At 35.2% G+C, this 25,950-nt stretch overlaps 4 protein-coding genes across 6 annotated transcripts; 1 reads left to right on the top strand and 3 right to left on the bottom strand.

The window, feature by feature from the left end:
- Positions 1–833: 833 nt before the first annotated feature.
- Positions 834–14,920, bottom strand: LOC126753962 (mucin-17). Its single transcript, XM_050465758.1, has 4 exons — positions 13,483–14,920; positions 1,745–2,299; positions 1,482–1,676; positions 834–1,421 (listed from the first exon to the last, which is right to left on the bottom strand). The coding sequence occupies exons 1-4, from the start codon at positions 14,354–14,356 to the stop codon at positions 1,204–1,206; spliced, it is 1,842 nt and encodes a 613-aa protein (XP_050321715.1). The 5' UTR covers positions 14,357–14,920; the 3' UTR covers positions 834–1,203.
- A 1,175-nt stretch (positions 14,921–16,095) lies between these two features.
- LOC126752242 (40S ribosomal protein S29) lies at positions 16,096–17,119 on the bottom strand. Its single transcript, XM_050462918.1, has 3 exons — positions 17,000–17,119; positions 16,470–16,569; positions 16,096–16,402 (listed from the first exon to the last, which is right to left on the bottom strand). Exons 1-3 carry the CDS (start codon positions 17,059–17,061, stop codon positions 16,394–16,396), a joined length of 171 nt encoding a protein of 56 aa, XP_050318875.1. The 5' UTR covers positions 17,062–17,119; the 3' UTR covers positions 16,096–16,393.
- Positions 17,120–18,003: 884 nt separating this feature from the next.
- LOC126752222 (uncharacterized) lies at positions 18,004–20,712 on the top strand. 2 transcript variants are annotated; one of them, XM_050462883.1, is made up of 4 exons: positions 18,004–18,898; positions 18,975–19,223; positions 19,371–20,099; positions 20,167–20,712. In XM_050462883.1, the coding sequence occupies exons 1-4, from the start codon at positions 18,238–18,240 to the stop codon at positions 20,472–20,474; spliced, it is 1,947 nt and encodes a 648-aa protein (XP_050318840.1). In that variant the 5' UTR covers positions 18,004–18,237; the 3' UTR covers positions 20,475–20,712. The 2 variants fall into 2 exon arrangements, with proteins under 2 accessions (XP_050318840.1, XP_050318831.1); XM_050462874.1 differs by having other exon boundaries at positions 18,975–20,099.
- A 1,926-nt stretch (positions 20,713–22,638) lies between these two features.
- On the bottom strand, positions 22,639–25,545 carry LOC126752233 (N-alpha-acetyltransferase 80). Of its 2 annotated transcripts, XM_050462896.1 has the most exons (3): positions 25,131–25,545; positions 24,280–24,398; positions 22,639–24,159 (listed from the first exon to the last, which is right to left on the bottom strand). In XM_050462896.1, exons 2-3 carry the CDS (start codon positions 24,310–24,312, stop codon positions 23,656–23,658), a joined length of 537 nt encoding a protein of 178 aa, XP_050318853.1. In that variant the 5' UTR covers positions 24,313–24,398; positions 25,131–25,545; the 3' UTR covers positions 22,639–23,655. The 2 variants fall into 2 exon arrangements, with proteins under 2 accessions (XP_050318853.1, XP_050318862.1); XM_050462905.1 differs by lacking the exon at positions 24,280–24,398 and having other exon boundaries at positions 25,131–25,539.
- Positions 25,546–25,950: the final 405 nt, after the last annotated feature.

Genomic DNA, 25,950 nt, shown 5'->3' with positions numbered 1-25,950 from the left:
TTCTCCTATATTAAACTCCCGATACAGTATTTGACTGTCGTAAAAAGTACATATGAACACACCATTTTGCTCGAAGACCAGATCGTCAAAATCCAATCTAAGTCAAATTTACTTCCATATATTTATAATCGCTGTCTACCTAATCGGACTAGTAGTTTTGTTTTACCATTTCGACGCAGTTTGGAGCAGGCTCTTGTTTTTGGACATGAAATCGAAAAATCAAATCAAATAGCTCTTAGACTGTATAGACTGTGATTATTCTTCTTCTATGGCGACCGTCAAAAGTTAATTTCAGGAATTTCAACGCCATACGTCGGTTTTTAATACCCCATCCGCCGTGCACCTCATTGCCCCGAAAACAGCTACCACGGAAAAAGACTGACAGACGACCGGACCACAGAGGCAACTGTGAGACCAATTCACAGCGGTTTTTGACGCTATTTAAGCGCAATACTAAGAAGTCTCTGTGTCGTTACGTGACCGTCAATGAAATTGCAGAGACAGTAGATCCAAAGGGCAACCAAATAGAGGTCTTCACCCTACCAACCTGCTCCGAAGAAGGCTAAGACTATCGTACCGACTTGAAAGGTGATAGCCACTGTGATGGGAGGGGAAACAAGTGTTATTCTTGACTACTTATCTGATCGGTTTTTTTATACTTATTAATAGATTGGTCACAGGTGTTACTAACTAAAGCTTTGAAAGCAAAGTGCAGAGAAGGCAATAAGAATGAGATGTACGCCTTAGGAACCTTAAATAATATCCGTTTTCTTTTTCAACAAACCGATCAGGACCTATTAGTAGATTAATTAGCTTTTACTTTTAGAACAAAATATCGTATATTTTAAAACACGTTTATTACAAAAAAATAATAATATCACCAAAACGTACAACAACAACAGCATTAGCGTGGAATTATATTCATATATACAAACTTGTATGTATGTATATGTATCCACTAACATATATTATATAATACAACAAACAATTATAAATATGTATATATGTAATCACGACTTTCTTATTATATTTTATGTACATATGTATGTATGTGATGTATTTACATGTAAGTATGTTTTTATGTGTATTTACACTTGACCGCGAATAAGGTACATATACATATGTAGTATGTATCCTTTGAAAACCTTTCCGCTAAATTTAAACCAACACTAATAAATATGAGCAACCCTAGAACAGTCCGCCTCACTTTATAACAATATTTTGGGCCAACCGCTTAACAAAGTCCACATTCAGAAAATTCGCCATCCAAGTAAGAAGAGATTTTTTTGGCGGACGACAGTGTCGCAAGCCCGCCTCTTGACAACAAACATTCGGGAAGCAGTCTAAAGTAGAAGCGCAAGTCTTTGGGTGTAAATCGAAGATGGGTGGCGGCGGTGGTGTACACTCGATATACTCGGAGACTATGAAGCAGAGTTAAAGCTTTATTGTTGCAAATGTATTAGTTTCAACGAAAGTCTTACGATAATTGAAGGAACGTTTCACCGGTACTGGTACTGTCTCCAGCTCCGGCTGTGAAGTTCTGCAGTAGCGCTTATTTCCATCAGGACAGCAAACTCTAGGCCAACAGTCCGTGTCGGTTTCACATTCCTGAACTTGCCACCAAAGCTCTGCTAGTGGGCGCGTCGGACATTTGCGTGGTATCAATCCCAATATGGCTATAAAAAATATTTTGCTTGAAAAATTAATCCCAAAAAGTTTCTAGTCATCTAAGTACATTACTTACGGGTATGTGAAGTCTCTTCAAGCGGTTTGGCTATGCCCGAGACACAACTTTTTGCGCCAAATATTTCACAACACAACTCATCGCGGTTCCAAACGGCACAATCTCCGTCGACTTTACAAATTTTGGGAAATAGCTGGAAGCGCACCTCACTCTCGCGTGGACAATCGAATAGATTACGCAGATTTTGTGCTGTATTGCGTTTATCCTTCTCGCCAACCGCTTCGGGGGACCTTTGAGCTTGATTGCCGAAAAAGTTAAATGTTGGCAATGCTATACGAAATGGTCCATCTGTGGTGCTTTTTTTGGGTGGCAGCGCGGTCGTCGTAATTTGATTAGAAGCTAACGGTGTTAACGTCGTCGATTTTTCTTTTTGAAGAGAGCTTTTCTTGTCTTTAACTGATGCTGCTGTTGTAGTTGTTACTGGTGGCGGTGTATATTTTTTGGGTGGCTTTTTTGTTGACAATGCTTTCGGTGGACTGGACAGAGCCCAAAGTGAGGGAGAGAAAAAACTGAAAGGATTACTTAGCGGGTTATTGGCAACAACTGGAGCGCGGACTGTAACGAAAATTAAAAATAATTGAATATTTTATGAGTGGATAGAATTATAAAATTTCAAAAGTAAAGTAAACAAGTCAGAAAATCTTAAAACAGGTCAGGTGTGACACTTAAGCTTTTAATATCTATCACTTAATGACCACCATATTTGACTTAAAGTCATATGTACGGATTATGATAATACTATCTTTTGTTCATGTAGACGATTACTGTCAAAATTTCCACCGGGTCAGACCACTAGTTTTGTATCTGCAAATTAAAAAAAAAAGATCAATATCGGCCTATGAATCGATTCTTGTTTTTGTTTAAATAGTTTCAACGTGGTCGCACGTCTGGTGGTGAATTAGTGGGCACGGTAAAACTGTTTTTGCGATGGGTGCCGCGTTTCTTTATTTTGAATAACAACCACAACTGTCAGACCGTTGCGTTTCGTGACCGTCGACTAAATATGAATTAACTGGTACACATCAGAGGCTAAAAACAGTCAAACAAAGGATTTCAGCTGGCCCACCTGTTTCTAAGAAAACAAAGACCGCCCTATCATCCAGAGGTGTGATTTACATCGATTTGATGCTAAATTGCGGAACAATCGGCCTTCATTTGACGTAGAAAAGGTGCTCCACCACCGTCAAGATTGCTCCGTCCGTATTCTATAAATTTCCCTTTTATTCAAGGTGATTTCCAAAGTAAACAGGACTTAAAAAAATAGAAAAAATTATTTTTTCGGCAAATCAATTTATTTTATTCAAAATAGTCTCTTTCTGCTTCAATACAGCTCGGTCCAAAAGCATACATTTTTCCAAAAAGAAAGAAGTCGCACGGTGCCATATCAGGTGAATACGGGCAGTGGTTAATGGTTTAAATGTGATTTTTGGTCAAATAATCGTCCTTCGAATGTTGGATTCTGAGTCAATTCGTCGTCAGTCAATTTGTGCGGAACAAACCGTGCATATACCTCTCGTAAGCACAAATGTTCGTAAAATGCGATAAATCGATGTTTTAGAGATGTTCAATTCCATTTCCATGAATTTCAATCATGATTTCGACTGATTTTTGATGAATTCACGCACCGTTTCGATGGAATTTCCGGTGATCACGGATTTTGATTGGCCCACATGTTGATCGTCATTTATGTCCTCACGACCACTTTGAAAACATTGAAACCACTCTGTTACGGGATAGGCAATCATCGCCATAAACTCGTTTCATCAATTGAAACGTTTCGGTAAAAGTTTTACCAATTTTAAAACAAAATTTAATCTTGGCTCTTTGTTCGAAGCTCATTTTTGCACCGATAACACAAACATACTGAGACTTAAAACGCAATAACTTCACTTTCAATCAATGAAATGTCATGAAATTCTCACTGGACAATCGATAAAGATAGCAAATTCTAACGCACCAGTTGACATATAGATGGCTTCCTGTTTACTTTGGAAAGCACCTTGTATCATCTTTACACTTTGAAAAGTGCGTAATAAGTTTGCCACAAGGAAGAAAACGTCGAAGACCTGATATTTTATAAGGGTTTTATATACATATTTTATATGTATAATTGATCAGCGTGAAGAGTTGAGTCGTTTGGGTTATTGTCCAAAGCAAGATGCAATCTCCGAAGAAATTGTATAATCTGCCCACTTTAGCATATAGCTGCCATACAAAATTAAGTTCTTATAAGGAATTTTTCGTATGTGTAAAGGGTATTAAAGCATCGGTGCAAGAGACACCCGTGGGCTAAAAATGTTAGGGCTTGGCCCTGCCCCTTAATAGGTTTAATGTATGCTATATCTCCTAAATACATTCAAGCTAAAATAACCGATGGTGTGAAAATGGATCAAATCGAACCATAAATCCGGTCACTCCCCATATAGCGGTACAGTTCAAAGCTACTAAAAGCGCAATAAATCAACACGCCAAAGAGCCGGTGTGAAAATTGGACGATGGGCGTGGCACTGCCCACTTTTTGATGAGTTCACATATCTCGGGACGCTCTCGGCCGATTTCGATTAAATTTATTATTTACACCACATATATCGGCCAATATTTGAGTTATCTCAATGAATATTAACAGTGTATATTTGTACCTAAAATGGTTATAAAATTGGGCGAAAACTTGATAGATAAAATCGGGACGATACCACCCCAACTCCCATACTCATCGTCGGTTATAAATTTATAATGAATGCGGTGATTATACCCGCGACGGAGGTCTAGTTTGTTCACCTCCAGAATATCGAACCTGAAAGAAGTTCGAGAATCGCTCGGTCAAATGTATCGATTTAATGAAAACCGTGTTGAGATATACATAAATCGAAACTTTCCAAAATTTTTCTTATTTTTTTTGTAGGATAAGACTTATTGGACCTTCCTCATAAATTTAATGTCATAAGTCTGGTAATCATTAGATCGCTCTCGTTTATGGAAATAATTACTTATCGTTGTTTGCACGCCTGTATATATACATACATATATGTATATATATGAATTCATATAGATATGTACCTAACCATATGCTCCATTTAAAATTATGACTTTTAAAGACGATAATTAAGTAAATTAGTGCAAATGCATTGCAGCTTAATTATCAAATGTCAAGTTCAATAGCATAACTATCGTCAGTATGTACAATGTCTGTAAATGTAGTATTGTTATACATACATATATACACACTTTGTTATGTCCGTTGTATAGGCAAGCAAATTTTTTCATACCAAGAAAAATACAATAGTTGCTACGAGTACTTAAAAATTTATCTAAAAACCGGTATCTAATTGATTTTCTTTGAGCATTTTGTTGCAGAAGTCAAAGACTATGATAGTAATTATGTAATTATTGTTATTTACATAATTGTTATGAATTAAATATAATGGTTCAAGGCTTTTCATATTGAAATTGTATGCAATACTTTCTAATTTTTGGAACACAATTAAGAAGCAAAGCAGGTAAGGAGACTATTGGGAAGGTATTGCTCGGTTTCGATTTTTTGGATAATGTGTGAAACGGAATTCCTGAAGATACCAATTGTGCGAAGTTTTATTTAGATAACTGCAAACGTGCTTAATTTAATAATGTTATAAAGTTATATAATCTAATGCAATTTAAAGTGGCTGAAATATGAGGAATAGAAGTGCTTGCTATACGATTTCACTCATTTTTAAGCCGTTAAATAAAAACAATATATAAAAAAGGCGTTATATATCGAATTGGAGGATTGGTTGCTGAGATATAAGATTTCAGCCAATAGTGGCAAATGTCAGACTAATTTTTCATTTATTTGTCTGATTCACGAGCAATCGTTTTGTATCTTCATTATTCTTTATTCACACCGACCGAAATTTTTAAAAAATTATTTTTCCATTAACTTCTTATTATTTTGTTAACTCATTAACACCAGAAAAACTTTTGCCGGCAGGTGCTATTTCGGACAGAGTGGGCAATTGAGAACGATGACAACATCTGATGAGTCGGCTTTACGAGTTTTCGAAAGAAAGGTTCTGCGGAAGATTTATGGTTCAACGGCGAATACCGCAGTCAATGGAACGATGAGCTGTACGAGATATACGACGTCATTGACATAGTTCGGGGAATTAAGAGACAGCGACTACGCTGCCTAAGTCAAGTCGTTCGAGTGAATGCTAAATAACACTCCAGTTCTAAGAGTATTCGACATAGTACCCCGCCGGGGAAGCAGTAGAAGAGGAAGACCTCCACTCCATTTGAAAGCCCAAGTAGAGAAGAAAAAGGAAGAACGACTGGTGCGCCAACCGCTGTCTATGCCAATAAAAAGAAGATAAATCGAAGTCAAATGACAAATTTTCTGCCTGTTCTCTATATAATTCTACATTCAATGGCAGACATTTCTATTCTTACACCCATTTAAATAACAGTTTTTTTTAGTGCTCATTATTAAAATTGGATTTGTGAAGGTCTCAAAATTCAGTTTTTTATTCTGAAAAAACAATGAACATTACTTCGTTCAAGTATAAGATCTTGAAGATTTTAAGTAGCCTGCAAAAAGTTAAGCGATAAGGCACATATCCTTGTGAAAACTTGCTCAACGCAAAGAGAGTTTTTGAAGAACATCAGGTTGAGATAATCGCGTTTAAAGTTGTGGTACGTATTCAGGGCACAAGTGTTGACTGCTGTAACTTTGGTTCTAATGCTCGGATCTTTATGAACTGAATTATGAAGCATTATTCTCAAAAAGATATACTTTGAGAAATGCAATAAATATTGCTTCGATTTTTTCCATTACGAGAGAACAAATTTTCAACCACCTTTCGCAGCAATTGGGGCCGTATGTCAGCAGTAACGTGCCGAATGTCCTCTTCCAGCACGATCATGGAGGCCACACCACACGCTCACGACACGAGATAATGCACTCACCAAAAGTTTGATTGTTACGTTGGCTTTATGATATGTAGCGCCGTCTTGTTCGACCCAAAGGTTAGATACTGTAGCGTTTCCCATTAACTATAACATTATGGCCCATAATGTACTGACGTTTTGGGAATTTAACCAATAGCTTGTGGATGATCATCACTCTAAATGCGACAATTTTTTTTAGTAACATACCCATTCAACCAAAGTGGACCTTCTCGAAATCATTTTGGGCCAATTCAACGAATGTGCCAAGAGTTGGCACAAGCTTTCAAAAAGTGAATAGCTACAGCTCCAATAGTTGCGCACCATGGCGGATAGACTCATTAGTATCTTCTTCGATACTTTGCTCCGCAGTAGCAATAGAGTCTTCGGTTCGAACTGTATGGCGCCCTAGAGTAAACGTAGTGCGATACTTTTCCATTGTTGCTCAGAAACCGAACTATTATTATACCCTGAACAGGGTATATAAAGTTTGTCACGAAGTTTGTAACACCCAGAAGGAAGTGTCGAAGACCGTATAAAGTATATATATAAATGATCAGTATGTTGAGCTGATTAGATTTAGCCATGTCCGTCTTCTGACTGTCCGTCCGTCCATCTGTCTGTATATATACGAACTAGTCCCTCAGTTTTTAAGATATCGTTTTAAACGTCATTTTCTCTTCAAGAAGCTGCTGATTTGTCGGAACTGCCGATATCGGACCACTATAATATATAGCTGTCATCCAAACTGAACGATCGGAATCAAGTTCTTGTATCTTCACAAAAGTTGCAGGTTATTTTTTATGGAACAATGTAATCTCCGAAAAAAATGTTCAGATCGGATTACTATAGCATATAGCTTCCATATAAACTGAACACATAGTTACTAAAAGAAATGCACCTGTGAAGGGTATATTAGCTTCGGTGCAGCCGAAGTTAACGCTTTTTCTTCTTGTTTTGATAATAAATTTGCACGATTTGCAAACGGTGTCAGGTAACTGCTGTTAAAAAGACCAACTCAGAAAAAACTATCGCCTTATTCAACACCACACATCTATTAAACAACAGTGGTAAGTCCAGTAGTTCAAAAAATTCTAACGATTTATACTTCATACTAATTTGTACGTGAAGCTTTGAATCCGCAACGATACTTTATATTTTTAAATTACTTTATATTTTTCTAGAAATTTTAACAAATCGAATAAGTTTTTCATGGTTCGATAGTTTAGATAATCAAAAACATCTCTCTAAAACAATTTTTTAAATTATTTCTGAAGTTATAGCCGTTTTAGTGTCGTGGCAACGCGTCGCGTCGGACGATTTACTCATGACAAGAATAATTTCAAATATTACTAAAACTCTCATCAATAGTGTGAAAATTGATGAAATCGAATGATAACCTCGCCCACTCCCCATATAACGGTACTGTTAAAAACTACTAAAAGTGCGATAAATCATTAACTAAATACGCCAAAGCCAATGAGTTCTACCCCGAGCTAGTATGTGAGACCTTTAATGGTACCAAGGTCAAAATCGGACAATGGGCGTAGCACCACCCATTTTTAGGATCTGCTCGACCGATTTCAATCAAATTTGGCGAGTTGCACTGCCCTAACATTTTTAAGTTACAGTGAGTGTGAAAATGATGAAATCAGTCTACAGCCACGCCTACTTCCCATATAACACAATTCTAAATTCCACGTGATTCTTTCCATTCGAATGTACAAATCAAGTACCAATTAATATAACGAGATAACAATTTGCACGAATAATTCAAAAATTGTACAAATCCAACCAAAATTGTTCAAGACCCTAAGTACCAAATATTTGGACCCCAGTACCTAAGGTTGACTTTTGACCAAAAATATTTACCAATGTGTCAGATTTAGAATTGAAATTCTATGAGGATCATTTCCTGATAGTAGTAGGTCTGTGTGTTAAAAATGGGTTGAATCGGGTTAATACTTCCCTTAGCGCCCATATACCTAATATAAAGGTTTTCGAAAATTGAAACTTTAATATGTGGGTTATGTTAATAAAATTGGAAGAGCGTGTTTTTCTTATAACGGTACATGGTTAAGCTTAGAATGAATAAAATCTGGAGAAAATTCGTCCTAGACCCCGCACGCCTTATGTACCTGAAGATACTTCCCTGGCTTTAATCTTTGCAAGCTGTAAGATTATAAAATGTTCGGTTATGCCCGAACTTAGCTCTTCCTTACTTGTTTTATACACATTTTTCGAGCCAGTTATGCCATATCTAGCAATGGTGATGTGTTCAAAACAATAATACTTTGTGCAACATTTTGTGGTCGGATCTAAAAACAACTGAAAAGATAAAAAAGATCCATAAACGATATACATGTGAGTATGTATGTATGTTGCTAATTTTGTATGTAGAAGCAATATCACAATGCCTTGAGGTGCGCCACGGCGTATTATTGAAATATTTATACAAAGTTGCAATTAGGCGTTTGGAACATTTTTTTCCCCACTTTTAACTATTTTGTACCAATTAATGAGTTGTGTATGGTAAATTTCGAATTTCCAAACAACAATTTCCAACACTTTTCGAAATTGCTATGTATAATATATTCCACTCACTTTTTGCAACACAATCTGTTGCACTACTTTTTGCAGCAAACAAAAGAGCTTTTCGCGGAATAAAAAATAAATAGCAAACTTCACGTTCTGTTTAGCAACGGAGTGCTGGCGAATTTCATTTGTGAAGAGGCACACTATGGCAGAAATATGTATGTATGAGAGTCATGCATTGCATATAATGGCACACGGGATGTGCAGGCATATATTTATATATATATATGTATATGCATATAATGTATGTATAATGGCATGCGTTTTGAAAGCGGGCAGATAATTTAATTACACACAATTGGGGCACATGCGCAGGCGCATTTAACAATTTTAAATGCTCGTAAAACATCGGTAAGTAAGCTTGGGTGCAGTGGAGTTGCAATATAATTGTAACGTAATTTACTATGCATATGTACATATGTATATGTATGTATATATAGATATATGTATACATATACACTTTATATTACTGGATAATATATGTGTAAAGCTCAAAACAGCAATTGTGGCAAACAATAATGGAAAATGGCACTCGCACCGCTGCGCATGCGCAATGGACATTGCTTTCAAACATGCTGCGAAGCGAAAACAACAAACGCGTACACACATTTATCGCCTTAACAAAGCATTTACTTTACCAAAACAGTTCAGTTGCGATCTTGCCCATGCGCACCACACGGCACATCAACACACACACATAGCTATTTATATAGACCATACCAAATGCTGAATACAAGTGCTTTAGTAGAGAAACAAGCGCAATGGAAAGGAAAAATAAAACTAACTGAATCAAACTTAAATCTTTAATACCAATTTTAGCATTTCAGCTAGGTCAGTGTCAGTCGCCGGTGTGTGTGTGTGTTTGTACGCTCGTTTAGCAAATGCAGGCCAACCTTAGCTCAGACGTTAACTTGTCAGCGCTCAAACGCACATATCTCAATAAATAACTACATGCATACATACATATACATATATACAGCCGTTTAATGGCCGTCACAGCGCCAGCGGCTGCACCTAAAGCGCGATCGCTGAGCAAAAAGCGCAGATCTCGCAGCAGAATGTTGCTTTTTCTTGCATTTTGCGTTTCTTCACCTTGCGCTGCTGTGGGCGGTGCAATTGTTGAACTATGTCAATTCGTTATTAGCCTCACAGTGTGAATATTACCAAGCATTCTTTGGCGTGTGTATGTAAATATGTAAATTTCTTCACAAAGTCTAATGATTTGTTCTTTTCGTTACATGCAAGTTTGCCTCAAGGTGGCTTAGCGCCATTAAAAGTTTTCATATTTGCATTTTTGTTTATTACTTAGAGAACCCGTTCTGCGAGAAATTATCTTGATGAAAAATACTGAGGCATTGTGGGTAATAATACAATATTCCGGAGTGAAAAATAATGCCAGTAAAAAGGTGGGAAATAATGGATTACATATAATTCGAAAATCTTAATTAGAAACTTTATTTAAATTTCTAAACTTCAAGTTTATAATAAAACATGTAAGAAAACCAAAGTCCGAGAAATTGCTTCAGAAAAAAATTGGGGGGTTGCAGTGACCGAATTTTATCTATTAACTATTAAAATGTCACAACCCAAAGCTATGTATGTTCCCTTGGTTTCATTAAGGTACCTCACATGTAATCAGCAATCATATGGACCAAAATTAGCTGGAAGTTCGAAAATCCTGGTGCTTGTTATGTGGGGGCTAGGTTTAATTTTCGTTCAATTGTATCTATTCTAGGCACAGAGGTACACTGTCATGAGAAAAACACGTTCTGTAATATTCATTGAGATAACTGAAATATTGGCCATCATATGCAGTATAAAGTCACCCAGAAGTTCGAAAATCTTTATATTAGGTAAATGGGGGCTCAGGGAAGTATTGACCCAATTTAACCCATTTTTGATGCACTGAGATATTATTATCAGGAAAGGATTCCCTCTGAATTTCAATTGTATACCTCACACCTATATTACGGTCAAAAGTCAACTGCAGATACTGAGGTCCACATATTCGATATCTAGTGGTTTGAACAGTTTTGCTTAGATTTGGAGTTTTTGGTCATAAGGTAGCATACCTTAAAGAAATTATTATTGTAAAGTTTATCACGTTATATTAATTGCTTCTTGATTTGTATACTGGAAAGTGAAAGAATCAAGTTTAATTTAAAATTTCATTATTCTTGAGAAAAACTGCCATGGTGAAAGTATTATTATTCCCTAGTCTCGTCATAAGCATGAAGGCGTCATTGGAAATGGACAAATCGATCTCCTCGCGATAGAAGCTGCGGCAACCAATCCGATAAGGATGGAAACGTCTTTGTCAACAAGTGCCTCTACTACGACAAGCGAGGCTTTTTCGATACAAAACAGTTCAGTAAACTAATCGCTCTTCTCTGAAATAAATTAAGCCAGCTTCCACCATTTTATGCTTTTAAGAACAAAGAGCAGAAGCACCAGAGCGCATAATCCTGGATTACATTGCAATCACAAGGAAAAGGATTACAATTATCAGGGAATTAAATCGGGTGAGAGAACACATTACTACTATTAACACAGGAGCATTATTAAGCCTTTTTGATTTGATTGAGTTAAACGAAATGTTATGACAACAGGAGAGAACACAAAATACCATAAGTCTCTGTACATTGCTCAAATTTCAATCTATCTATGAATACATCCAAATCACTTACAAAATAAATATCACTCATGAAGAAACAATAGTAGCTACAACGCGTTCTTTATTATTTGACACAAAAATGTGAAATATGTCGACAAAGATGAAAAAATATTAGCAGCCATCTGTTGTCAGTGGTGAGCCGATATCTTAAGCTCTTCAACTCAAGAGGGGTAAAACTAATAACTCGTAACAGTATAGAGTTTATTGTCTCGACACTTCAATTGACAGAGGCGGCCTTCATAAGTGCGCTCCAAGCACTCATAAAAGGCATCTTTGGTCACATCGTCCTTCTCTTCCGTCGGGGCGTGGGCGCAAATCAGCGATATGTTGAAGAACCTAGCTTTGATGCGGATTGTGGCTAGACGTTCATTCACCGCAGTGAATGATAGTACTCGGCGACGGAGTCTCTCTCCCACCACGAATCCTACACCAATAATCAGCATATAATGAAGTGAATGATTTTCTTTTTTGAAAACATTTCGTACTTTAAGCATTTTGCTGAATTTGAAGATTGCTTATGAAACTTTTCAAGAAGCCATTCTGGCTTTAACTATCATTTGAAAAGTAATTCTTTCGAACAATATTAGAATAATCACAAAATCCAAATGGAGCTTTATCTGATTTTATACACTGAAACAGAATGTATTAAGTTTGTAATACCCAGATGGAATCGCTGGATATTCTATAAAATATATACATAAATGATCAGCATAACGAGTTGATTCGATTTTATGATATCTGTCTGTCTGTATATTCGCGAAAAACTGAATGAATGTTTGAGACCTCTATAGCATAGCTTCTATATGATCGACCAAAATCAACTGCTGTTTGGAGTGTTTTCTTTTTTTGAGTGGTATTATGGCTTCTGGACAATCGAAATTAATGATTTCTGGTTTCATTATTTTTTGCAAAAAAATGAAATTATACCTTAACTTCTTTTAAAAAATTAATGGTTTTTTAAATTTCGTTTGAAATATTTACTAGTATAAAAATGTACAAAATATTCTGCAAGAATCGACCACTGTAACTTGCCGCAAACTGTGACTGCCTTTTGGGATTCTCGAAGAGTTCGTTGCATGTCAAAAACGAAAACCTGTTGAAGGTTAAATGGAAAATGTGTGAAACATATTTATTGTACCAGTTTTGCAAGGTCTTTGTGCCAATTCACAAGATTCTGCAAGGTCTTAAAAATATTTACATACATAGATATAAACGATTTAACAATCATAAATTTTTTTAAGAACAACAAAGTAGTTAAATGTGCTACATGAATATGTATTTATGAGTGCACTTAACAGTAATTTTGATTAAAAAATTACGTAAAAACATGAAAGATTGATCAAACATTCGAACGGGCTTAGGACATACTTGTATGTACATATATAATAAGTTTTTAGAACCTTTGAAAATTATTTTGGAACAATTTTAAGGACATTTTCGGAACATGACTGCATTTTATTGGAAAAAACCTAAATATAATTGTACAACTGCGCAGCAAAGCGGAAGACAACTTCAAGTCCAAACCTCAAATTTCAAATCTTTAACTTACCAGTCGTGGCCGCAGGTGTGGACGAGGATATTGGTGCTGATACCGTTGTTGCACTTAAGGCTTTGCGCGATTTATTTGCCTCCCGCCGGCTGTTAGCTGCAACCGCTGGCGTCAACGTTGGCTGTGATGCAACTTTGCTTTTCTTACCAGACCCCCTGTTCGTTTGCTGGCTCGCTACATTGGCTGCATTCGAATTGCGAGCACGGTTAGTTGCCAACTGCCGTGCACTTTGCGCCTGGGAATCAAAAGAATTGGAACGTTGACTTGCTGCAACCGCAGCGGATTTGCCATCGCGTGAGCTCGAACGCGAGCTATTGCCGTCTCGACGCTTTGGCTTGGACGTCGCTGTGGCAATTGGTAGCGCGGCCGATGGTGCATTTGCCGATGTGCTGCCAGTGCGCTGAGTTTTCTTCACCGGTGGCACGTCATTTTCACCAATCGTTTGTGTGACTGGCGCTGTGGACGCATCAAAGCGACGTGCTACCCTTGATGATGGTGCAATGTCTGCTGCATTGTTTAACTGTATGTCCGTTTGTAGTTTTTCGTTTTCTTGCTTGTTATTTCTGGTATCGGCGGATTGTTGGCGATCTGTAGCATTAATAGTTGTGATGTTAGCATTCAATTCAGCAACAGGATAATCAACAATTTTTGTACCGAATTTCAACGGTTTATTGGCGGTATGGTTTACTTCCGCATGTGCAGGTTGTTGCTGTTTACTGGGCGTAGTTGTTGGCCGATCTTGCTCTCGCCGTGTCTGCTGCTCTGGCTGTTGCTGTTGCAGCGCACTTGCATAATCCCCAACAACGATAACAACAATGACTGCAAAGTAGAGGTACAATAGCCGATTTGGCTGCAATATCGGTAGTACTTTCATTTTCCCATTCAACAGTCGACTTGCCGAATGTTGTTGTTTGTGTGTTTTGTTGCTTTATGGTTAATTTTATGTTCGCCCGTAAGTAAGTCAACAGTGTAGCGGTTACTTTTCCGTTTACTTTTTCACATGTGTATATCTGCTTTTGTTTTGGTTTTAGTTTTCTTAAACGTATCTGGTCCAAAGACCCAACTAAGGTCACACTGACCTCAACTACAATTAGCAAGTCATTTCAAATCGAATAGTCAAACGTGAAAAATGAGGATTAAATTAAACCAAATTGAAGTCAAATATTAAACACGTTAACCGACACTTTTGTTACTTTGTCGTGCGCGTTGCACTGCTGCTCAGAATACAATGGCTGATTATCTATAAACTTTATTCATACAACTATGTATGTATGTGTATATTTCCATTGTTATATCTTTTTAGCACCTGTTAATATGTTTTGTGATACAGTCATATCTTGTAGACGTTCATATGACCGTCGACTGCAATATCTTTCGCTTTAGTGATTCGCTTTTATAAAATGATCGGTGCGCATGCGCAGAAATCGTTGCTTCGTGGTCGCGGTTCGTTTGCAACTGAAACTATAAACTAAACTTGACTTAACTTCAAACTTTTTGGACATACCAAACCACCATAACTTATTCATACATACATTTAAATTTGAGATCATACGGGCGACGTCAACTCTCTGAGTACTCGCTCAACACCGCTGAAACGCCGCCAAATTCGGTCAATTTGATCGGAAAACGGTGGTGCGGAAGGAAGATTAATTTAAAATAAGTTTATTTAAAAAGATGTCTTACTTTGTTTATATCACTATTAAAAAATAACACTATAATTGGGTGCAGAATACGTTTACATACTAATTGTAATTACATACACCGGTGTCCATGATTTGATGCACATACTTCATTTATTACCCATCTAAAAATAGATAAGTCTATATGAAAATATGAGATGCTAAAAGTTTGTAAAATCCTCTATTTAACTAAAATTTCCTTTTATTTTTTGTACACAAGCTCATTTCGCACTTCTATCTGAGAAAGAACTTTAAGCATTAATGATGCAAGTGGAAAATCAATTTCAAAACAATGTAATTCGGTCATGTTTTTGGTGTTTTAAAAAAGGTGAAGTACATTTAAATTTATGTGTAATCTTATTGTTATTGTAGCGAGTGTCCTACACATTACGAAACCCAAGTCAATGCCGGTTATTAGAATCGTCTGACGTAGTTCATGTTCTTATTCTAAAACTCAGCGATCCAAACGTGGGAATTGACGTAGTTTATGTTCTGAACTAATGGTTGAATACGAGAAAATATGTATGTAACTTCCAAAAGAGTTTTATTTTCTCCAGCTAAATACATACGTAAATATTCGTTTCTGCAATGGCATTTTTGCTGAATCATTCATTTCCAAAAACTTGGAGAACTATGTAAGTGTAATTTATACTAAATATAAAATAGTAATACAATCGCACAAGACCTAATGTTCACTTAAATTAGGATAAATAAATAAAAACCACAATGGTGGAATCATGGGATACCTAGCTGTAAGTGAACTAATAAATGCTTAAGATTATCATAAAATTGTCTTTTTAGGACATCAGAAGAATTACGGAAAGCTACACAACGTGTGACATTGAATATCTAAAATAAACTACCTCTTTTTCAAGCATCTCACTATGTTTGTTGCTGGCATTATAACTTATGTTGAAATAAAAAATTGTATAAATAATTCTTCTTGTTATGTTTTATTTTCATCGGAAAGCTCAAATAAGTGATTTCACTTTCACAGTAAATAACTATTTGTACTCGCGCTCACTTCCTTGAAAAACCATTTAGTTTTTTCAATTCCATTGCCTCTTATTCAAACTTTCAAATGATGTTGTTGTTGCTGCTGTTGCTGTTGTTGCCCACATATTAATTCAGGCAGTTTGTCTTTCCAACAATCTACTTGTATTAATATGTGAAAATATTTCGATGACCCAATACATATATTGTTGGTGTCATCTGATGAGATTTATCTCAATTTAATCGAGCTGTAAGTAGATAAATACAATACAATTTATTTATTGTTAAGTACATTCAAATGGTTTTAGTGCTTACCTTCTTGAAGCCAATATCATTGGCATACTCTCTGAAGCACTGACGGCAGATGTTCAGACCATATTTGCGGATCAAACCATGTCGGTTAGAGCAGGAACGGCTATAAATATTTAAAACATATGTATTAGAAACAAGATTTTGTTTTATTCAAAGATATACTATATGTATATATGTTTTATTTGTGCAAGTGTTTCTGTGTAGATTACTGTACCAATTCTACTTTTGCATGAAAGCAAACACCAAGTAGAAAAATCGTTCAGTAACCAAATTACTTTTGCCACCCTCAATTAAGGAAATCATAAATGATGAATTTTACGGGATTTCCGTACTCAACCGGGGGCATATTTCACTATTGCCAAAACTCCAGCATATTCTCAATGTACAAATGAAAACCCCAGCACCAAAGGCACATTGACTTTGCATTTTGACATAACCTCAAATACTTCACATAGTAAAATTTAGCGACATGCTGGAATTTTGCCTCGGTGATGAAATTTTCCTTCAAATTAAATTATTTGTAAAATATTTACCAGCATCTTGAGCCTTGGCCGTATTTACGTGGATGAGAATACCAAAGATTTGCGAAACCCATGTTGGCTATTTCACTTCAAGAATCCAAAAGAAAGAAAATATGGCCGTCGAGCTTCGAAATGTTGAAAAGGGTGTGGTGAACTTTTAAAACATATTTCGAAAGTGGCAGCACACAATGTTGCCATTTTGTAATTTTTATACATTCCACTATTTATTCATTTCGCACAAATTTATTTCCTAATTTTTTGCGCATATCATACGGAAATACTCTTATATACAAATTTATTTCTCTCCAACCTTTTTGCACCATTACTATTAACAAATTTATATGCAATAGCGCATGACCAGAGTTGAAAAAATTTTAGGCCATACAAAAAAGGAAATATTGTAAATCAATTTCTTAAATATAATTCAAAATTAGTGTACTACTATGAATATTGTATGTATAATTTTTTTATTTATTTATAAATATCTATATAAACACACCAGGGGTATTCTCTTGCTCTTGCAAGATTGCAGATTGCAAAAATACTATACCGAAATATACAAGAGCACGAGAGCACCCATTGCAGAATCTAGTGATATACGAATGGCTAATTCGGTCAATTTGTTGTGAATGACTATTAAGCATGGCTATTGTGAATTGGCGCACCTTCTGCATACATTTTTAACAAAAAAAACTGTAACAAATCTTTATAATTTAAATAGAAATAATAAAATCCATTTAAAACTTATCTTCCTCAACAATTTAACGACGTAATATGCCTTTATGTAAAATGGCAACTACAACAGGGTTGCAATTATATTTTTGCGTGACATTGCACGCAAATATACATAGGTTTTGGTCTGACATATTTTACAGCCCTTGCAAATATTTTTCTGCGTGTGTTTGTTGTTGTGCCGTTGTAAATCTGCAATTCTTGCACCGTGCACCGGGTCTTGCAAGAGCAAGAGAATACCCCTACCTTTTAAAGCAGCTGCAAAAGGATCAACGAAGCAACCCTGGTGTAGAAGTATTTGACAGGTAAGCGGCTTTTAAAAAGTAACGCCTCAACAAAACTGAAGAAGAAGATGAAAAAATAAATGCATTCTTAGCGGGCTTTGGAAAAATTGTTTATTAATATTGTGAGGATATTCAAAAATTTGTAGTTTTACTTATCTGTTTTGAAAAAATTGTGACTCTGACGTGCTAAAACCTAAAATATAATAAATTAGCACATTAAAACAAAAACGCATAATGGATATCTCTAGGCAAACATTTAGTGAAGCGAATACTACCGGAGTGTCCATGTATTTGTCGTTTGATTCAAGCATTTCTAGTGCAGCATATAAAACATTGGAAGCTACTACATGTGATCTTTCAATGTTGTCAAACATGGACCATGAGGAGGCAACTGTTGAAAATTCTCAGGAAATTCATCAAAATAGCACGCTGGAGGCGTTAGATTCGCATTTGAACTACCTAGAATCAGTTAAGGATATGGACGCGTGTTCTAAGCTCACTGCTTTACCAAAGCGTATTTTGCAAGATTATAATGTTGTCAGCTCGACACCCACCAAGGAACAGTTATTGCGTAGTGTTGAAGTTGTTCGCGGCTCCGGCGCTGAAAGATGTGTGGATCTAAAGTTTGCTTTTATGGACATGGATGACAAAAAAGTTAATAACCCCACAGATAAGGAAAATGCTTTACCTCCTAAACAGGTAACAGCAATATCAAATAAAAACGACGAAACCTCACTACGGACAATAATAGAAGAAACATCAGTTATTGACGAAATAAATACTAGTAAACTTAAGGAAGAGCCAAACATTCAAGAAACAACACCAAAAGCCACCAACAGTAAGATATCAATAACCGACGAACTACCACGGGATCCAGAAAAATCAGAAAATAAAGGTGTGTACAAATTGTTATACTTTATTTACAAGTCTCTTGTATATCTTTGATGAAATTACTATAAACACCTATATAGTTTCAGATATAAACAAAAGAAAATCACTGATTAAGAAGCCTGTATGCGAACCTGATCTCAAAGCCAATCGTCCATCAAGAATTTCTATGAATCCAAATAATCGTTATACACTAAACAATATTGGTACAAAATCAAATATTGACAAAGAGATTAAGGAAATTCCAAAATTAATGAACAAGGTGTTGAAATTCGCTGAAGCTACAATCACAGAGAACGATAAATCCAAAACAACATCTCTCTCGGATACGCGTAAGTCTATTTCATATAATCCAAAAGGACGCTCATCAATGCTACCATCTAGTGTAGCATCGCAAGGTGAAAAACGTCCTTTTGCATTTACACAACGTATGTCGGTATTGGTAAAGACCACATTAAACAGTCCCGCACGTAAAATAGCTCGACGATCTGTTCTATCCAACACGCATCAAAACAGAAAAAGTACCATACCCACAGGGCTATCGCACAACAATCGCAAAAGTATGTTGCCAATAGGTAGAACGGTACAAACTGAGGTAAATACAAAATGTACACAAAAGCCACACACTGAATCTACTAAGCAAGGACCAACCAATCGAAAGTCCATGTACTCCGTAGTGTCGGCTAAAGCTGCTAACGTTCCACCATTAACTGCACCGAATACGAAAACTCGGCCAACTGTAACCGCGAAACCCGACAGCATTTTCGTTTGCAAAGTTTGTGGTTGTAAATTTAGCCTTAAGTCACTCTTAGATGCACATAAGCGTTCTCATGAAGGTGATGGTGTACCAGCATTTGTTAAGAAAACTGCCACAAGCGCTGCGAGTACAGCTTCATCAATTACACATTCAAATAATGGAAATAAATGTAGATATTGCGATAAAAAGTTTGCACTACTTCGTGCTTTACACATACACCTGCTGCAAAATTGTCCAAAAATACCACCAAATGATAAGCGCAAGTTAAAATTCCATGAAATGGATCATGTTGAAAAAGCTCAATTGCCTTCGGTCTTCCATGTAAGCACTTCTGGTGCTAAAATAAACTCACAAATACAAAATACATTGACGAATGTACCGCCACAGCGTTCTCACTCAGATTTGAGTAGCATTTCTGTAAGTTCTACAGATTCCACAAATGATAAAAAAGGTAAAATAAAAATATTTTAAATACAGTATGAGTAAAAATTAAATTATGTTTTATATTTTTTTTTTAGCGCTTGCTGAAATTACCATAATAGCGAACAGCGCGGCTGCAGCAGTTGACGGTTTATTGCCGGAGATGGCGCCACCCGCAGCAAGAATGGTAAAGAAAACAACAGCTCATGCTGGTATACATCGTACACCGAATAAAGCCATTATATGTCACATCTGTAAGATATCATTTAAATGTATAATGGATCATATTCAGCATAATATGACGGTGCATTTCAAAAATACTGAAACTCCAAAAAGCAACGACGAAATCGATGCCCGGAAGATTACCACTAATTCGAATGCATCGGCTACAAAACTAATGCAGTAATACGATTTTTCTTTTATTAGACACGCATTTCGCAATTTTTATATATTTATTTTTTATGTTAATTTTTCTGTAGTTAATTTCCGTTCTTTTTTTATTTACAAACAATTGCTATGTGTTTGACGCCACGGCCACGAAGTTTTTCTGTCAAAACTTTAGTCTATTCGATTTTTTGATTTTTTTTGTTTTTATTAGTAATTTAATTAAACGTAATCATAACAACGCAATTAAGATTGCCACACTTCATGATTTTCATTAATTTATGTGCATAACTTCACATGTAAGAACTAAATTTTAGTGCATAATTTCATTGTGAAATTATACTTTGATATGTATTGTAAGGCGTGAAGATTTTTAACTTTTTTAATCTGACTGTAACTCTCAATACATATCAATAAATCTATATAAATATCAATAAATACTCAAAATCGAATCGTTTCCCTTATATTATGAACAATTTAGATATAGATCTGAAACACGTCCATTTCTCCACAAGAAGCTGCTCATTTGTCGGAACCGCCGTTATCAGACCACTATAGTATATAGTTGTCTTACAAACTGAACAAACAAAATTATGTTATTTTATGGAATACTCTTGTATTTGGCAAGATATCTTAACGAAATATGGCACGGATTATTACCTAACCATACAAACTGATCGGTCAAAAAAATCCTTGGTCAAACAACTTCTTTATTTGACGAGATGTCTTCTTGAAATTTGACCTGGATTATTGTCTAAAGCAACGGTATTCTCTCTGCTATCCAAACTGGCCTATCAAATCAAGATCTTGTCTTAATCTTTTATATTTGTGAAGCTGCAACCGAAGTTAACGTTTTTTTTAAGTAATAGAACCACTTTTAACGTTAGTTCAATTAATATTTTTTCTGAAAGATGCAATTTTTGGTTCTGAATATAAAAAAATACCTTTGCGCTCCAAAGTCTGACAATCTAAGCATTAATCGTTGACAAATGTTATTTAAAGCAATTAAAATTATTAATTGGCTGAGATCTTCCCTTTTCTTCATAATAAATTCAGATTTTTGAATGCTCGCATAATCAAAATTGCCAAAAACATGACAATGCTAATGCGGAAATTTTTGTGATCATTTCCCTTCCGGTGGCAAATTGGTGGTCATTGCCAAAAATGCAAATGCACATTTTCTATTCAAATTTACACAAGTTTCGACATGTAAACATAAAAATGAAACGTGCCGCAAATTTTGAGCACTAAAAATGTTTTCACGAGTCTACACAAACGTACACACTATCCTACATGTACACGTTATATATTATAAACGCTTAATGTAACATGCCAGAAACTACACCAGATGCACCACTACACATCTTTTAATATATATGTACATACATATGCATATAAGCGTCAGCACCTCTATATGTATGTACTTTACACATCTCGCCAGTACTACGAGATATGTAAGTGGTTTTAGTGCTTTTGTTGCATCATATTGTTTGTTGCAGCAATAGGCAGACGAGAATGAAAATAACCAGACACAACCATTTCATCAACGTCCAAATTTCTAATCTGAATTGTTGATTGTCTTACACCGTCGTGCGTACACCGTCTTCTTCGCCAAACCTAAATATTCTTCAGCTTTTTGTTTTTGTCGTCTACTTTGTGGCAAGGCATGCAACTGAAAGTCCAACATACATACTCACATATGTATGTGTGTTTGTAGGTTACATTATAAATAATATCGGCAATGGCTGGTGTTTTATGTCGCCGCGAACTTGAACTTGATAGATGAAATTCGTATGCTATTTTCAGGTCATCTCGCTCTTCTGTGCCAGAAAAAGTATAATTTTGGTTGTATACGATCTTTAAGTGGCTCAAAACACGTCTCTTTTGTAGTATCTTGTGTATTGATATATGACACAAATATCGGAATGATGTATCCACGCAGAAAATTGTTTCGGGGTTATTGTACTATAAATCAAAGTAGAATATTAAAAAGTTAACCATTCCCACGACAGTCGGATCTAATTAACCGGAACAGATTCTGTTTTTTATCCGACCAAGGGCTGTCAACTGGACACCATCCCTCGAATTTACTTTAGAAATGTTTTCTGGTTCTACAACAATTATTAAGTTAATATTTAATTTTTTTTTCTGGTTTCAATGAATTTGATAAAAAAATTCAATAGTAGTTTGTATTTAAAAACTATGTTATTTATTGTTATCAATTATCATCAACTCGTGTTTTATATTTAATAAACTCATTGTGTTGTCTACATAATCATACATGTATGCGGTGTTGTGTTCATTTCACTTTTCAGTTTGGATTTTTATTATAAATACTTATGTATTACTAAACCTACAAAGCATTGTTAACAATTACATTCTTAAACAATAACTAAAAAAGAATGTACTGTATATATAAACTACAAACATACATATGTACACTATGTTTAAGTATTGTTGGAAGATTTTAACGTGTGATATTATGTGGCAGATTCATTCGCTCTCAATATATTTTATAATTGCTTTGATACGTTTACAACACATCTGTATTAATTATTAAAATATCTTGCGATTTTGTAAAAAAATATTAAATTTGATGAAAATAAAAATACGTCTATTTCAAAATAATAAAAAAAGTCAATAATAAATAAGCCAGGGCCAGAAAGAATAATGCTGATGAAATGCTAGCATAACAAAAGTTTTTTTGTTAGCATATCAAAGCAGATGAACTGAAACTTTAATAAAAAGAAATACAATTAAAAAGCAATATTTGGAAATCAATATCAGTAAAAATATGTATGCATAAATGGAATTATTTGTAGTATATCAAAGCGTTTAGCTGCAGATTAGCGAAAAATTCGAAGAGATAGCTGATAGTTCACCGAGTTGGCGCAACGTTCACTTCAATATCTTATTTTTAACAACTAAATATTTCTATATTACAGTCCGTAGTTCATTTCCTTTATATTATACATAACAAATTTAATTTGTTAATATCGACAAAGGCTTGTGCGTTTCTTCGATATAGCGTTATTTCTAATTATATGTATGTATATTATATTTTTAACTTTTTAAAAGCTGTAAAGCGTGTAAACCTTGCCTCCTCTTGAAGTGATCTCCATTCTCTTCGTAATTTCGCCAATATCCCAATCATTAATTTTTGCAATTCCTTTTGTTTGGCGCAAAAATACTGGCATTGATATCTATAAGACTTTCTTCATGTATTTCTTTTTGGCATTCTCCAAACTAGGCAGTTCACAATGACGCGGCCCATACATCGATATGGGCGCACAGTACTCATAACCGATACGTTCATAGAACCCATCTTGATCAATGGTTGATAAGTAAATGGCTTTTAAATCCAATACGATGCGACAATAGTCTTCCGCAAATTTCATAATTAATTTGCCAAAACCTTGTCCACGACAACTTTTGTCTACCACCACCGACTCAATAAAGCAGGCCATCTTTTTGGACGGTATCTGGCTTAACTTACAATGAGCTATAACACGATTCATCCCGTCCGTAGTTAAAACTAAGCTGCAGGGAAGTGTATCACAGGAAGCTTCAAGCGATCGCATGCGAGCCGTCTCACTACGCGGCCATTCAGAGTTAATCAGCTCGCATGTCTTCTTCATTAGCTCGGGATAGTTGTGTATAGGAACAACACTGAAGGGGCTACCCGACACATTAAATGGTGGAAGACCCTGAAATCAATTAAATTTGTTGATTATCACAACCATTCATCTTATGCAATTATCATATTTATTAATAATATACTAAAATCAATAAGAAAAACTATGAAATAAATAAGGTGTAATGGATACCTCATAGTACGGTTCCGACTTAATGAAGCGCATAGTCTGATAGTGGTGTAGGTAGAGAGGCTATTAAATAATTTGATAATCTCCACCACTGTAGAAGGCAGTGAAGCGTTGCTAAAATTCTACAATTCATATAATACGAATATTTTTGTAAGCAGATAAAATATGATAGGGACATAAATAACACGTTTACGACAAAAACAAATGGCAAACACCTAACAGAAACAATGTTTGAAAATAACAATTTTGAAATTTCTTTAAACATTCAATATGTAATTTCAAAACATAAAAATGTTTCATTTGCCTATTGCCAAAATAAACAGTTTAAACAATAAGCTATGCTATATGTAATATTTACTCAAAATTCCAAAAATAAAACCATTTCGTACAAAATATATACATATGTATGTATATGCCAACATTTTCTGCGAACACATTAGAATTAAATATTTATATGAGCAATCTGTTGGAGCGCAAGGCGGTTGTCCGTGAATTTCAAGGTTTTATTCAACCGCCTTGAATAGAGACCAAGTAAACAAGTTAAAGGGGCTCAACCAAACCCGCTATATTACATAATATTGTTTTTTCTGTTCCAAAAATGTTATAAGAAATTAAATCCATACTTTTAACTTCCATGTGGAGATAACACATCGACGTAATACTAAGGTAGTGGCAAAACAGGTGGAGACGCTACATTCAACTGGCAATGAGTCAACAAATTCTGAACATTTTGAATTGGCGAAACTTCTTTACACTTGACACTCAATTTATAATAAACATTCGCAACAATAATTAACTTTAAATTACCAACACAAAATATGAAACACAAAAGCGATTAATAAATTGATTTTTACCATAATGTGATTTCTTCGTTGTTGCTCTTCTTTAGAAACGCCACGACGGACTGTAAAGAACGAACTGATTGAACTGCCCAAATTGGTACTGCCTCAATGCCTATGTATGTTATTAATTAGCGAATAGCCAACTATTGCTTTCTATTGTTTTCCCTACTTTTTTTAAATTTTGTCACTGGTGGTTTTTAATAAATATTTTAGATATTTCGCACAATTTATGTATTGTATAATAATATGTTATCTTAAATAATCGTTGATATGTAATTCAATGCTTTTTGAATAAATTCAATCAAATTTGCATTTAATAAGTCTGCGTAAAAGTTTTGCTGAAAAATATGTATATTTCAGCTGGCGCCAAATCACCAAATTAATAATAAAAAACAAATTTTTATAAATAGATTTTTGCAAAAAGGTAAAGTAATATAAAGAATAACGGGAGTGAAGTGTCAAAAATGTTTTTCTTATTATCTTTTGAGTTGCTGATTCGTCAAACCAGGCGAATTTGGAGCATAAAACCAAAAGTTAAAAAGTGCTGTACAGTGAAGCATTATTAAAGAATCCAAGTATTATTATTGAAAATATTTACTTTTATACCAACGATTGAAAAATCCTTGACACTCTGCCGTCATAACGCTACTGTGTACAAGTTAATTTTATGAGAAAAAAGTTAGTTTCTGCTAACAATAATGTTAATTTAAAATATTTGAAATTTTTATCGTTCTTCTAAAAATCCATCAACAATTGGTTGCATATTTCGCTGAACTCACCACTGACCAGTATTGCCGAGCGCCAAAATCTTATTTATTCAAATTAAGCAATA

This window comes from Bactrocera neohumeralis, chromosome 2 (genome assembly GCF_024586455.1).
Source record: "Bactrocera neohumeralis isolate Rockhampton chromosome 2, APGP_CSIRO_Bneo_wtdbg2-racon-allhic-juicebox.fasta_v2, whole genome shotgun sequence".
NCBI lineage: Eukaryota > Metazoa > Arthropoda > Insecta > Diptera > Tephritidae > Bactrocera > Bactrocera neohumeralis.
The sequence above is the reverse complement of the archived record's forward strand: the minus strand, read 5'-3'. Positions and strand labels throughout refer to the sequence as shown.